The following is a 15957-nucleotide window of genomic DNA, read 5'->3' on the forward strand; positions in this document are numbered from 1 at the left end:
TGAACTTTGTTTCCAGTGGCACGTTTTTGCCCTTTATCAAGCTGTATCTTCGCATTTGTATATTCCATTGTATCTTCGCATTTCTGATGTACGAGGGCGAGTCAAATGAAAGTGAGCCTACCCACCCTGCGCAATTATGGTTCTGTTCATTATCTGCAAGGCCTGCGCGTAGCACACAGGCTTCTCTCATTTACAAAAGTGACATGCAGGTGTGAGGATAAATATTCTTTAATGCGCTCATACAATGGGTTGAACATGGTTGCGTGACGTAATAGACGCTCCATAAGTTGAGCAGCGTGGTGCCGTGAGGTTTTTGACAGCTGAAGGTGTTTCCCAAAAAGAAATTAGTCACCGTATGGCTGCCGTGTGCATTGAACATTGCTTGTTCATTGGCCACTGTGAAGCGTTAGAACAAACGGTTCAAAGAAGGACGTGAAAGTTGTAAAGACGATCCAAGACCGGACCAAAGCCATCGTGCAATCACCCCCAACACAAGTGTAAAAGTTGATGAGCTGATGACACAAGAACGGAGGATAAGCAGTGATGAACTGGCAGAGCGTGTGAACATCAGTCACGCTTGTGTTCACCGTCACCGTTCACGCCATAATTCATGAACATCTCGGTTATCGGCTCTTGTGTGCGCAATGGTTGCCCAAGATCTTGAACTGCCACCAGAATACGGAGAAGTTCGGCGCTGCCTTTACTCATCTGATCCCGTATCACAATAAGGGTGACGATTTCTTCTCTGCAATTGTGATCGGAGACGAACCATCATGCCACTACTACGAGCCTGAAACACGACGGCAAAGCTTACAATGGAAACATTCGAATTCACCAACCCCAAATAAAGCAAAGGCCGTCATTACCGCCGGAAAGGTGTTGACTTTTATTTTTCGATGGTCAGGGGCCATTACTGATAGAATTTGCTAAATCTTGTGAGACTATCGATTGATTCCGATATTGTGAAACGCCGGATCGTCTGCGTGTCGAAATCAAGAACAAACTACGTGAAAAATTGACGAATGGGGTCATTTTGTTCCACGACAATGCCCGTCCCTACGTCGCTGATGTGGTTAATACAAAACTGGCAAAGTTCAAGCGGGAAACGCTGCAACATCCGCCATACAGCTCAGACCTGTCGCCTTGCGACTTCCATATTTTGGGGCAACCGAAAAAATAGCTCAAGGCAACCAGATTCGTCTCAGACGATGACCTGAAAGTCAGTCGCAGAAGCTTTGAAGCCACAACCCAAAAAGCTTTATGAGACAGGAATTACGCGACTCGTTAGTCAATGGGACAAACGTCTAAATGCTCATGGAGGCTACTTTTAAATAAAGTACCCCCGTTTGTCATATATTCGCATTGGCTCACTTTCATTTGACTCGCCCTCGTATATTCTGCAGAACTCCTGCTTTTTATACGTGCTCTCTGTTGCGACTATAATTTCGGTGCAATTATTCACGATACACGACCGGGGACAGCTGCTCCTGCGTAATACATTGGAACAAATGACAGCGTCATTGAGATTTTTCATTGGCCGTTGCATATGTACAAGAATGTAAACAAGGATCTTGAATGACAAAGTTCATTAACATATTTATCCTCAACTTGTTCATATTATGGTCTTTACATTTTTCATATCAGCGGCATGCACTGCTTTGCTGGTATCGAACTGATGTAGTTCTAAACTTCGTGTGATATTTTCTTTACTTACTGAATATACAAAAAAAAACATGGAAGCATTGACATCAGTTATGTTGGGCACAATTTTTGGCACATACGAGTATAATATTTTATGAAAAAATACACATTTTGCTTGTATTGACAGTGCGTAGCGTTGAAGAATTTGTTTGCAGCATCTTTGGCAATGGCAATGCAGTTATTATTTATGTATTTGATCCCTAGGCAAATTGTTGAAGGGGAAGCTTTAGCTCGGGCCCTAAATCCGACGCGGCCTATTCAGATACATGTAAAACGCAGAAACGCTTTTCTGAGATAACTCCTGAATCGCTTTTAATGAAATTTGTTGCATTTGAGCGAGTAAGTTAAATTAGAGGGTCTGTTGGAAGCGGGATTTCGATTTAAGGCCCGAACTTTGTTTACAATATTTTGAAAAATTCGAAACTTCGAAAAAGATAGAAGCACGAAGTTTACAAATTAATAGCTCTGCATCAAGAACATATATCGCGGTTCTGTAAACTGCATCCATTACACCATTCAAAGCGTACAAATTCGATATGTCTATTTGTATCTTACGTGAATTTGTTATGTTATGTACCAGGGTTCTGCAAGAGCCGTATTTCCAGAATATCTATTTTTTTAAACTCATGTGTAACATCAATTTTGTCCGCTGTAGATGTACTATTATGTGCAATTCACGTAATTGTGATATCAATTTTCATTGCTGATTTACAGAGTTGTAAACTTCATTGTTTCGTTTTCTGAAGATTTTCCATTTTCGCCACTTTTCAATAAGATATTCACGACCTAAATCGAAAATTCGAAACCAACAATCACTAGAATTTAAGATTTTGTTTTAAATGCAACAAACATCATCAAATTTGGTGCAGTGGTTGCCGAGAAAAACGAATTCTCCTTCTACATATATTTAGATAGGAGCATCCGACCTAATGCTTCCTCTTAGGAGGAAGCCGAGCTGCATTGTGAGCCCCCCTTCGAACGACATTTCTGGCTACGCCACTGGTCCCAACACGAAGTTTCAATATGGAGGATACCCTGTTTGGAGCTCCGGATTAACTTTGAGCACTCGGTGTTCTCCAGCGTCAACGAAAATCGGATTACGCGAGCGTTTTGCATCCTCTCCTCGTCCGAAGGCAGCCATTGCGGCAGAAAATGGAACCCGTAACGTTGGGCTCAACAGCATGTCACCAGAGCGAATTAAGCCCCAGCGGCGGGTAACTTTCGCAACCTGCTATAAACTGAGCGCTTGGGACTTGCACATCTTGTGAGGTTGATGTCGTAGCATAGTTCTGACCTAGCATTAGTCTGCTGTGCACATACACACGCACACAATCTGTATAAAGGTTGAGCCATATTCTTCTCTATTTACAGTTTTTGTCGAACTTTTACTTTATTCACTGCCTCGATAATTGTAGTGCGTTATAAAAAAACATTGAGCTCATGCGTTCATATTCACACTTTGAATTAGCACCCTATATATAAGTGCCAGGTGGTTCATTATACGGACGTTTGCGTGAATGTTCGGTACACATGCTTACACTCAGAATATGCTGCATCAGACAGTACGAGTCGGGCCGTTGTGGAGGGCGCGAAATTAATTTCGACCAGCGTGGTTAAAACGCGTCCATGTGTCGGCATGTGAGCGTATTTTCGCGTTACATCTCTACCTAAGCCCCTACCACTTACGCTCCAGGTGTCGAACTTTGGGCTTTGTGCTTAGCTGAAGACCTCCTTAGCTACTGAGCTAATGCCGTGCGTCCAGCGTCACTTCATCGCGTCACGAGATGACGGACATAAAACTGTCATCGCTTCAAGTGCAAACAAGCAAATTTAGTGTTTTATAGCCCGACTAAATTTTGAGTAAACTTCTATAGAGCCGTGTGTGGGACTTAGAACTAGCGGCGACATAAGCAACCAGTTCTTGCCCAATTTGTCATAGTGGATATGTACAATAAGCCGTCATGACACTAATATCAAAGAGCACTTTTTTCCTGACTACCTATGTTAATATATATATATATATATATATATATATATATATATATATATATATATATATATATATATATATATATACGAGAAGTCAAAAAGTAAAGGGACTTTTGAGAAAAGGTACATTTATTCTAATGACAGAAAACTGGAGCATCGACTGTTGTTCTACACAATCTCCCTGCAGTTCAACGCACTTTGCCCAACGTTTCATAAGTTATTTTATTACGTCGGAAAAAAAGTTTTTAGGTTGCACCTGTAACCAGTTTTGCACCGCATTAATTACTTCTGCAATTACTTCCCCCGAGCTGTTCCTTCCATGGTCCAAACATATGAAAATCGCTTGGAGCCACGTCTGGACGGCGGGTGTTCCAGCAATTCGTATCTCAACTCTTTTACTGTTTCGGCCGTCCGTTTGGCAGAATGGGGCCGAGCGTTATCTTGCTGCAGGATGACACCTTTTCGCAGTTTTCCACGACGTTTGGATCTGACTGCAGGTTTCAGTTTAGTTCGCAACACATCACAATAGTTCTCACTGCTCACAGTTTAGCCTCTTGGGGTGAAATGAACGCCTGCCACACCTTGCATGTCCCAGAATAGTTTCAGCATAATCGTGCCAGCTGATGGTTTACGTTTAAAGTTCTTCACTTCTGGTGATGATGAGTGTTTCCAGACCATGCTCGCAGTCTTACTTTCCGGTTGGTGATGATGTACCCAAGTTTCATCCACAGTAACAGTTTGCAGTAAAAATCCATCTCCCTCGCGACGATAAAGGGCCGAATGTTTACGAGAGATGCCCAACCTTTGTGCCTAATGCTGCGCTGAGAATTCTTTTGGTACCCTCCTTGCACACACTTTTCGAAAATTTAGCCTGTCGTGTAAGATAGAATACGCTGAACCATGACTGATATGTAAAGTATTGGCGATTTCATCCACTGTGATTCGTCTGTTTTCCATCATCATACCCTCATCGACTTTCAAATCGTCCTCATTCGTTGACGACGATGGCCTGTCCGATCTTTCCTCGTCACATAAAGAAGTTCTTCCCTAGTTGAAGCGCTCTATCCATTCGTAGGTCTTTTTTCGCAATAAACAACTGCCACCATACTGCGCTTGCATTCGACTAATAATTCCCGCAGGTTTAACACCTTCCGCAAACAGGAAGCGAATCACTGCCCTCATTTCCTTCTTGCTGCAGATCGACAATGAAGTTGCCATGTTTAACGGTCTGCTACACTCTAACGACTAACGCGGCAATAACGCGGGAATAAAAGTGACACGGTCCATAGAAGTGTTGCAGACGACACTAATTCAGCGCTGGATACTAGCAGTGTTACCAAACCCTGGTGCGAGAAACTGCAAAAGTCCATTTACTTTTTGACATCCCCTCGTGTATATATATATATATATATATATATATACACAACAAGGCATCATGAAACTCACTAACATCAAAGCACAGTTTTTCCTGGCTATACCCTCGTTAAAATATATAAGCAATCATAAAAGCTGCGTCTATCTGTCGGACAGCTACAGTCATTAGCATCACCGGTGCGTGCGCGCACACGTTTAAGGGCATGTTTTTGCCTGTCACTCTTATGCACTCTCACTCTTATGTATAAGCTTCTGTTTAACAGTGTATCTCAGGGCATCAACCTCGACAAGGCCGTCTAGAGCCGCTGGCAGAATTGTAGCTCTGACGCCGAGCGTTAGCCGTGACAGTGACTGCAGCGGCGTGACCGTTACGCCACCGACCTTCAGCGGCTGCGATTCATGACACGAGGAGCGAGTGCCTCAAGGGTGCTGCGGCCTCGTCAGACGTCATGCCGTGTAGAGGGAGTGCGGTTGCCTTTCAACACTATGGCTTCGCCTGCTGTTTGTTGCGCCACCACTCATGACGAGTGTCGCAGTGGCTCGTGCAATTTTGTACCTGACTTTTTTTCCTTGTGCATATTTTTGTTTCTGGAAGGGTCGAGAAACTGCGCAATAATATCGAGTTGTCCTCGGAGGACGTGCACCTAATGACACAGGGACTTCCTAAACGCTGTCTTGTCTTCCGAAGCACAGCTCTCTGGACACACCGACTAAGCTGCCCAAACGAAACCTCCATTGATCGCCGATTGCGAAATGGGCTGGGGCGTCGCTTCTGCGAAATCAAAGTGGCCCGTCTTAGACGCGTGTCGCTGTGTGTATATGCTATATATACTTGTAGTTTCATCTTATTCTTCGACGGACAGGATAGGCGTGGATCACTTTCCTTCATGCTCTGGCAACACTCTACATAAACTTCAGCCAGTAATGCTACGTTTGGTACTGTGAATAACGGTCGTTCCCTTCTATTTGGCGCCACGCTTTTATGCCCAGCAGAAGCGAGGCCAACGTTGGGCAAGCGCGCTGTTGTTGTTCCGCGGCCCTTTTTCTCCGAGCTTCTCAAGTAAATCTGTGCCCCGCCATTTGGGCCCTAACGCAATCATTTAACGGCGACGCGGGCACCGTTGCGCTCTTTTGGGCTTTTGTTTGTTGGTTTTTAACGTACTTATTTGTTTTATTTTTCGGCCCTCACTTAGGCATTCTTTTTGTTGTCTTTTCGTTTTATTTTGTACGCATTTTCTTGCTGCCTTAACCAAGCAACCGACTAAATGAGGGCTGCGCCTAAGCTGTTCTTTTTTGCGGGTATTAAATCAGTAATCAATTCTCTTGTCTGGGGTCGATATCAATCATTTTGGTGGATATTTTTTCAAGTTCCAGCAATACGCATAGCTGCAATAGAACCTTAACTTCATTAGCGCTGCGAATAGTTGACGTGTCAAATATCGCACTGGATTCAATAGGCAAGAGGAAGAAAACATAGAATTGAATGGGAGGGGAGAGGGACTCCCCTCTCCCTTACTTCAAAACAAAAATAAGAAAGAAAGAAATGGAAAACAAAATAAAAGGCAGCAGCAGCATGTATCAGCACCACCCATGGGTATTTCCGTTTCGATACCTGGGCTCGATAACAGACTACGGCTGCGAGCCCTTGCTGAGAAGTACCACTATATACTAACAGAACACTGTAATCAACGCTCTCGGGAGCTCGCTGAGGCCTACTAAATTGTTAAATCCGAGAATGCGTGTAGCACCAAGCCTTTAAACCTTCTGACAGAACAGGAGATCGCAGACACCTACACACGAGGAGGCAAATTTCGACGCCTTTGGAAGGGGGCTAGTACTGATTGCTACGTCAAAGATTTCTGTGTCCCGTTGTTGCGGTGCGTCGTGTAGAGTTTTCGTGACACGTGTACGTATTGGTTCCGTCTGTTTTGTGGCCAGTTCTTTCCCGTGAAATGCGTAAATGCCGCTGTATGTTCATACCAAACGCTCACTTGATAGAATACGCATGTCCCGTCAATTTCCTCCTTAGTCCGAATTCCGTGCACGCTGATCGATATTAATCCGTTCGAACTTGCCCCCTTTACGACGATCTCGTTTCAGTGCAAGGAATGTAGTAATATTTGACTAAAGTGTTCAAAGGTTTGTGACACGACGAACAGCAGCTCCGCATCTGTCTATCTAACGGTACGTTTGGCTGGTCGTTTTCGAGCGCTTCAGAGCGCTCTGGTGGCACGCTGCATTCGGCCAGTCTAAATCGAGCGCTCCGAACACGTCTGGCTGCTTCTTTCAGATTGTCGCCCTCCAGCTCAGAGCACTCGGCCGCGCTCTCGCCTTCAACATGGGGGCGCGACCGAGACTTGGCGGAGTTAGTCACATGGCTGTGGGAACTCCCGTTGTCGGCATGGGTTCTGCCATGGCGGTTGTGGGCGTGTGCATAGGCGCTTGTGCGCCTTGTTTGTTTGCAGCGAAAGAAGCACTCACACGTTTCCTCTTCCGGTATCCGATTGCCACTGACGAGGGACTACACGTTCGGTTCGGCACGCTTTCTCTCGCTTCAAGTTAGAGCTTGGTAGAATCCAGCCGAGTCTACCAATCCATTCTTCGTGTGCAAAAGCGACTCTGTGCACGACGCTCTGTTTTACCCCTCAACCCCCTCGTTTTCACGTTGTTGGCTTAGCATAATCGCGGACTATACAAAAGAGTAATTTTTGCCGCACAACACTAATAGAAGAAAAAAACATGTTGTTTTTTTTCAGTGTTCATAGTTCTGGTAATTATTTTTCGCAAGTGATAGAAAGGTTGCGTGGTGATAACTAAGAACGAAGAGATCACAAGGGATCCACAAGAAATACATTGATCCGTAAGGCGTTTGCGAATATGCGCGTACACATTTGCGCATGTTGACTTACCTTAAAAGCTTTAAGAATACCACACAATACTGCTCTTTCATCATGTACCTCAAGTTTTGATGTCCCACCTTCGACTTTTTTTATTTACAACAAGAAAATTAAAGATGTAATAAAGGTCACTGGAAAAAAAAAATGTTAACTTGTTGAGAGCGACCCTAGCTCGCCAACGAGCAGAAGTCATTTACAGCGGACGCGTAAGCAAGGTGGTGACTTCGAAGGTAAATAAAAACAAAAACGCGCAGTAGGCTCAAGTAAAAAAAAAATTTACATAAAGGAAGAACCTCGCGACCTTAGATTGCCCAATCGCTAACAGCGAGCACGCGTCATCGCCCACCGTGAGGATGGAAAAGAAGGACACGCAGGAAGCAGTTTGACTTTTTTTCCCTGAGAATTTTTCGGTACTTTCTCTCCCTTTAATTTCCTGGGAGGGAGCGAAGTCAAGTGGCACGTGACAAGCCATTACCGTGAAGACATCGATCTCAGAAAAACTGAAGAAAAATGAGTTTCCCGCGCTTTGAGTAACTCGTTCTGGGAGCTCGAGTAGACTGCGTCGACGACGTTGCGCATTGATGGGCGCGTTTCGGTAATGATCCCAGCCACTTGCAGCGTCTTTCTTCCGCGACCAAACTGAGCTATTCTCCTCCGCAGGTCGTGCAACTCTGCTATGCTCGAGTTTGTAGGAGTACTTGAAAAGGAGTACGTGCCGTGTTTGTACAGCACGTACAAAGCGAGGTTCGCCGTTTCGCGAGCCTTCTGACCCGCCTGTAAAACGTGCTCAGCCTCATTAAAACCTTTGGTGCAAGAAAGCCATCCTGCAGGAGGGAACAGCTTGAAAAGAACGAAAGCGCGTGAACAGAGCTTATTTGCTGGTTTAAATTTGGCACACTTCAGATATAATCAATGGATCAATCAATGAATCATTTCATCAAGCATTTATTTACCGTGCCCAGGGTCAACACTAAGGTCTGAGTTCTGGCCGTACGCACACATAAAAAAAAACACGACAACACAAGAAAGAACCTGCATGGGAATATAATTTTAAACAAAGACAGAATCTCCAAAGCTAGTTACGAAAACGAGAGTGTAGATACAACAAAGCGCAAGGTAAGTACATAAGAAAAACGGGCAGAAAGGCAGTTGAATAATGTGTGAAACTACGAAACAACAACGCAAAGCTCGGAAAAGAACATCGACAGCAAGTTATGAAAAATATCGAGATAATGAAAATCAGCTTTATAAACGCTCAGTATTCTATGGAGGATTGAGTATTTGTGATGACAGGCGGGAACATCGAAAGGTATACATTCACGGGGAATCTTGCGCGGACTACGAAACATGATACAACTGAAGAGTTCGGGGCATTGTGAAGTAGTTCGAATAGAAACAGAAGGTCAGTGCGATTACGTCGGCAGTAAAGCAAGGGCGATATCAATAATCCAGCAGTGCTAGAACAAGGTCCAGTGTCCGTGTTAGCAAAGCGGTGAGGATATTGACGCGTGTACTTGTTTATCGGTTGACCGCGTTTCACCGTCCAACAAATGAAATAAATTAAATGAAAATGTTATCAATCAGCGCAGGACTCGCCTGAATGTATCGGAAGTTTCTCGAACGTTGTCGATGGTTCTATCCACTGTCTGTTGTCACCGAACCATGTTTGATCTGATTGCATGTATGCGCGATGCGTATTGTGTAGAACTATCTGGGAGACATGCGAACACCAGCGATTACTCTGGAACATTCCATGACTCATGTATAAAAGCCGACGCGCTTGACCCACTGATCAGATTTTCGACGATCGCCGACTGTGTTCGCCGCTGTGGTTTTTCTTTTAGTGTAGCCTGCTTTTGAGGGCACAGGTTCGCCCATTAAAAGGCTAGTTTCGCCATTGACAGTTTTTATGCTTTCTTCACCATCGCTACCACGTGACAATGTTTGCTTAGAAACATTTTCTGGACCATATCTATAATGTCACGGTTGCATCTATATATAGCATTCCAGACGACCGACGTGTATTCGAGGAAGACAGATTGTTCTGTGCAACTTTCAGAAAGGCGTAGAAGAATTGTATTCCCTCGATAGTCTGCAAAAAAGCCCAGAGAGCGTATGCTCCGCATTGCAACGCGTTTAGTGTGAGTAGAAAGTTGCAAGCTTGTATCAGAAATTACACCGAGATAATTGATCTCACAGACCTTACGCAATAGTACAGAATCTACAGGATAAGACAAAGAAATGCGGGCTGTTTTTGCGAGTGAAAGTCATGACTTTCGTCTTAGCCGCATTAAAAGTTAAGTTATCTTTGCACCATTAAAAAAAAAAGAAAACTGGTCAGACTGCAGGAGGCGACAGTCATCAACAGTGAATTTTCTGTAAAATTTTGGTGTCATCAGCATATGGAAGGAATGAAGAATTCCGAGCAGCGGAAAGAGCGTCATTAATAACAATATAAAAAAAGAAATGGTCCTAATACTGATCCTTGAGGGGCACCGCTAGTTGCCATGTGAAAAGAAGACGATTGGCTATTGACGTTAACATAACGTTATCTATCAACATAATTACTGCGCGAGAGATTGACAACTGACGAGTCAACACCTAAGTGCCTAAGCTTGACCAGTAGTACTGAGTGGCTGGCTACAGCAAAAGCTTTGCTGAGGTATAGTTTTGCTGCTTTGCTGCTGCAAACAAATGGTGTCGCCTTGCCCCCTCTCTAAAGTACCGGCGCCGAGTTCTGCGTCGTGACACTTCCGAGATTCTTGATAGGGGTGCGGTGAGAGAGAAACCCATGCCGATTCGGAATGAATGAGTTCTTCACAATAAAATGCAATACGTTGTGAAAACCAAGCTTAAAAAAATTGTCGACGTGGCGCAGAGAATACAAATCTGGCGATGATTCCAGACATCGGTTTTACAGCCAGACTTAAACGCATCGAAAACACAAATAGTTTTCCACATGTGAGGAAAAGTGTACGTATTCAGAGTTCTCATATATTGATGTCAATACTGGAGCAAATACACTGTCCTAAGCTTTCAGAATTGCCGAGGGGATGCCACCAGGCCCGCAATATAGGAAAGATTTCAAGTGCTTAAGGCACTCGCTTTTCATCAAACAACACAGCACTACATGTAGGAACCGTTGTGTGCTGCTGACTGACACCAGCGCTGAAACCTAAAGCTTTATATAATGATGAGAAATGGGCAGCATAACAGTGCGCGACTACTTGTACTTCTGCTTCGCTAGAGTGGAGCCGGCGAAAACATTCTCCACGTTTACTAGAGCGCTTGCCGATACACTTCCAAAATGCCGCCGGCCGGTAGGAGGTGCTCTTTTCCAAGAATGCAATATATGAGTCATAATCCCGCTTGCAGGGGCGTTTGCAAGGAGCCTGAAAAAAGCGGAATCTTTCTATCCACTCACAAGGCACAGGACTTGTAGATTTTCGGTGCGTACGACCTTTGTGCTTTAGGGCTGGCATAAGTTCAGATGAGAACCAGTGGGGACATTTAGAGCGCTTAGGTCTGTACTGAGGAATGGGTTTACGCATACTGCCCAAAACAAGCCCCATAAACTAATCTACTTGGTCATCAGCATTGCTTTTGTCTGTAACCAGTGACCAATCGGCGGTAGAGAAGAAATCATATAAACTAACATGATCATCACGTTTAAAAGTGTGATCACCATGTTTCACTGGTTGAAGCAGGATTGTCATTTCTTGTTTGGCCTGTCAACTCAAGCAGAAAACTGTAGCACTCGTGAGTTCCGACGTAAAGGGTGAAATCCCTGGGTGCTTCAAAATTCTCGCTACTCTTGACTTTCTGTAGTGGCTTCTCCGTCAAACGTTCGCAGCCCTCACAGTCTCATGCCCTGTCGCACAACAAGACTACATGCAGTATTAAGGTCAAACATAGTTTACTCGGCGAGAAATTCAACTTAAGGTACATCTTGTGAATAAGATTTCTTGTTCCCCATTCAGTAGAGGGAATAAAAAAAGCTGAGCGAGTTCGTCATTGTCGAACAGGTTGGCACACCAGCGTGAACAAAGAAAGCTTGATTGAAGGTGATATAATTTACCTCAACCCATCTCACGATGAATTTCGGTGTTAGTGCGATTAGAATTGAAGCAGTTCATCGACACATCGTACTGCAACCGCCGAAGCGCGTCATGTACGAGCCGCGTATGCAGCCCAGCTGCTCTCTCGCCCTCCCCGCCAGACACGCAGCCTCAAGTAGCGCCACGGCAGCGAAGTCCCCGCGTGAAGCGTGTGTCAGTGTAGATTCAAACAAGAGCGTCTGTATGTATAAGGCGCGTGTTTGACACCGGCCAAATTTTAATGATTTTTTTTTGTCATTGAAGGGGGGGGGGGGCAGCACACACTCAGTGGCTCATATCCACTTACCCAAGTTTGCGTCAAAGTCGTTCGTTGAGCGGGTTCACTTATTCCAGTTGCACTTATCTAGTGACCCATGTTTTTGAAGTGGCGTTCATTGAAGTTCATTGAAGTGCGGCACATACGCCGTGGCGCATATCCAGTGATCCAAGTGGCTGTTAAGAGGGTTATTGAAGAGCGGCACAGACCCAGTGATTCAAATTCGGATCACAGAGGTTAATTGAAGTGCTGCACATGCCTAGTTCATACATACCCAGTGACCCAAGCTGTGGTGAAAGAGGTTTATTGAAGAGCGGCACCTAAGCACTGGCACATACCCAGTAACACAAGTTAGCGTGAAACGAGTTAACTGATGTCGTTTAAGTGCGCCACATACCCAGTGGCACATGCCCAGTTACCCAAGTTGGCGTCAGGTTCACGAAGAGCGGCACAGACCAAGTGAAATGTACCTAGTGCTCCAAGATGGCATCAAAGGAGCTCAATAAGCTGCGGCACATGCCCAGTGCCATCCAGCGACACAAGTTGGCGGGAAAATGGTTAGACAGACAGACAGACAGACAGACAGACAGACAGACAGACAGACAGACAGACAGACAGACTAGATAAATAGACAGATTAGACAGACAGACAGACAGACAGTCTAGATAGATAGACTGATTAGATAGATAGACATACAGACAGATTATACAGACAGACAGACAGACCGACAGACAGACAGACAGTCTAGATAGATAGACTGATTAGATAGATAGACATACAGACAGATTATACAGACAGACAGACAGACAGACAGACAGACAGTCTAGATAGATAGACTGATTAGATAGATAGACATATAGACAGATTATACAGACAGACAGATTAGATAGATAGATAGATAGATAGATAGATAGATAGATAGATAGATAGATAGATAGATAGATAGATAGATAGATAGATAGATAGATAGATAGATAGATAGATAGATAGATAGATAGATAGATAGATAGATAGATAGATAGATAGATAGATAGATAGATAGATAGCCCCGAGAAAGTGCGAAAAATGCCCTAATAGTCCTAATCGCAATAAAACCCGCCCAAAGCACAGCGAAAACAAGCCAGAAGAGCCAAGAGCCAAACAAATCAAGCGTTTTTTGCATTTCACCCCCATCGAAATGCGGCCGCCGCAGCCGGGATTTGATCCAGCGACCTTGCGTTTAGCAGCGCAACGCCAAAGCCACTAAGCAACCATGGCATGTCAGCGCACAAACTCGAGTCTAACAAAAAAAAACTGAGTTATCGTCCAGACAGAAACAGAATACGTTAAGAGATGTCATTGCCGTTTGCGATACGAAATGCGCCGCGATAGTAAAGGCGTAAATGTAAAAGCAGAACGTAGATGACGAGAAAATATGAGCACTTCCAAGGCCAATGTCGTACAGTTCTCAGAAGGGAAAGGATTTCCAGAGCCCCAAGAGTAAACACGAAAAGATTGAAAACAATAGAGGCTGAGAGCACGTCCTTTTTCACAAGAGAAGCACAAAACAATTTTCGCGAAACGTCGCTTCAGCATGGGCTCAATGTAATCAAGACAGGCCAAGTTATAAGCTAATCTCGAAAATACGCGTCCCAAATTATTCACGATAAAAGCAGGTCGATGTACTTTTTCGTGTCTAAGAAAGTATATTAACAATTCGCTCTCTTCTAACGAAACACCGCTCAAAAGTTATAAAGAGTCTAATTTACATAGGAACTTGATATTTCATTATTCTAATGTACCGGCTCGGGGGGCTTTCGTGCACGTGGGAACAAAAACAACAACTTTTATTAGCCGTCTGCAGGAAAGAAGTTGCAAGAACATATGTTACGGTGATATGGAAATTTTAAAAAGCGAAGTTTCGTTTGTGTAATATCATGAATGGGAAATCGCCGGTCTTTTAAAGCTTTGTAACACCGTTGATAAGCGCGTTTTTGCTGCACCGCGTAAAGAAAAAGGTTCCATGTGGACGGCATGTTAATAAAAGAAAAGGGGTCAAATCTCGGTCGTTTATATTTCAGAGGGCGTTGCAGAGCGCTAGCGTTTGGCCTAAGTATTCGAAATCTTTTGCTCTTCTACCGCGGGGTTTCTACTGGCGCAGCCACTGTTAGGCAAGCAGAAAAGCAGATGTCAAAAGCCAGGAAAGGCCGCATGCAGCCTAAAGAATGCACTAGAAGGCGCTTTCACTATTAGAGTATAGGAAGCACCGATTTATATGCTGCTATTTTTCACGTTGCGTCGTTTAATTATAGCAGCGTCAAGAATAAAGCGTAGCCGAGAGCAAAGTCTTTCTTATACTTGATGCATTCTGTCACTGTCATGACCGGCTGCGGCACAAAGAGATGACAAAACGTTAGTCGCGTGAGCGCCTGCAAAATTAAAGTTTGAAATCATATTTCTTTAAGTCTATAGATTATCATCCTTTGCTCCGTCTATAGTTCGGCCAATAAACTTTTCTCTTTCTTGCCCGTTTTTGTGCCTACGCAATGCGTGGTGCTCGGCTGTTGTTGCTCGTGTTGTTTGCGGCACCTGTCTGTAAAACGTGTGACACAACCAGACAGGAAATTCTGTCAAAATGTTTAGCTTCAAGTCAGAAAGCAGTGTTGCGTGACATATGGCGCAGCAATAAACGCGCAAAAGGGTGCTATGTAGTTCTTGCTCATGCAACACTTTCCTGCTGCCTACAAAAAAAATTAAATTCTGGGGTTTCACGTGTCAAAAGCATGATATGATTATGAGCCACGTCGTAGTTGGGGACTCAGGATTAATTGTGACCACCTCGGGTTCTCTAACAGGCACCCGATGCACGGTACACGGGTGTTTGTGCACCTGTTGCCTACAAAGCCGTAAGAACCACATCTTTGGAATATTGCAATACGAAGTCTTTAGGCACACGTAGGCTTAACCTTAACGTAACGAGCAAAATCGTTATCAAGCATATACAAACCAGCGTGCTCCATCACCAGATCTAGCATCATAAACGGTAACGATCTCTCGGCACGCAAGGATATATATATATATATATATATATATATATATATATACAGAGAGAGAGAGAGCGAGAGAGAGAGAGAGAGCACTGTCCTCCTAACGATCTCTGTCGTCTAAGCACCCAAGGCGCTACTGAAGCGGCGGGCACGCAGTGGCCTTTACACTTTTAACAGAGACCGGATATTAGCTGCATTCACATGAACTTACGTGGAGCAGCTACATTTCTGTATAGCGCGTCAGTGTGAGATTGCTGCTTTGAACGCGACTTTCTGACTGAATTGCCTCGCGTATTTTTCGTTAGTGGAAATTACTCTGAGCCTTTGTCGCAGTGATGACTCAGATAAGTCGTTTTTTCTCAACAACAGGTTAATTGCCGTGTGTATACACACTCAGCCGATGTATCACATGCCTTATTTTTCATTCCCGATGTCTGTTTATTCCCCAAAGGTATCAACGTGAACGACACCTTGGCCTCAACGTACGCCGATGTCAGTACACAAGGTTCGGACGAGGACACAGCAACGTACACCGAAGACCTAGTCGCCGACATCATATTGAACGTGGCGAGGAAAAATGTTCACTTCTACAGGCG

The 15957-nt window shown here is 44.3% G+C and overlaps 1 protein-coding gene across 1 annotated transcript in view; it reads left to right on the plus strand.

Annotated features, from left to right (window-relative positions):
• LOC142583352 (protein qui-1-like) overlaps positions 1–15957 on the plus strand; it is a 523212-nt gene that overhangs the window by 373108 nt on the left and 134147 nt on the right. The window contains exon 8 of the mRNA XM_075693781.1: positions 15813–15954. Coding sequence (XP_075549896.1) covers positions 15813–15954 — 142 coding nt within the window. The remainder of the gene's footprint in view (positions 1–15812; positions 15955–15957) is intronic.

Source organism: Dermacentor variabilis, chromosome 1 (assembly GCF_050947875.1).
Source record: "Dermacentor variabilis isolate Ectoservices chromosome 1, ASM5094787v1, whole genome shotgun sequence".
NCBI classification, from domain to species: Eukaryota; Metazoa; Arthropoda; class Arachnida; order Ixodida; family Ixodidae; genus Dermacentor; species Dermacentor variabilis.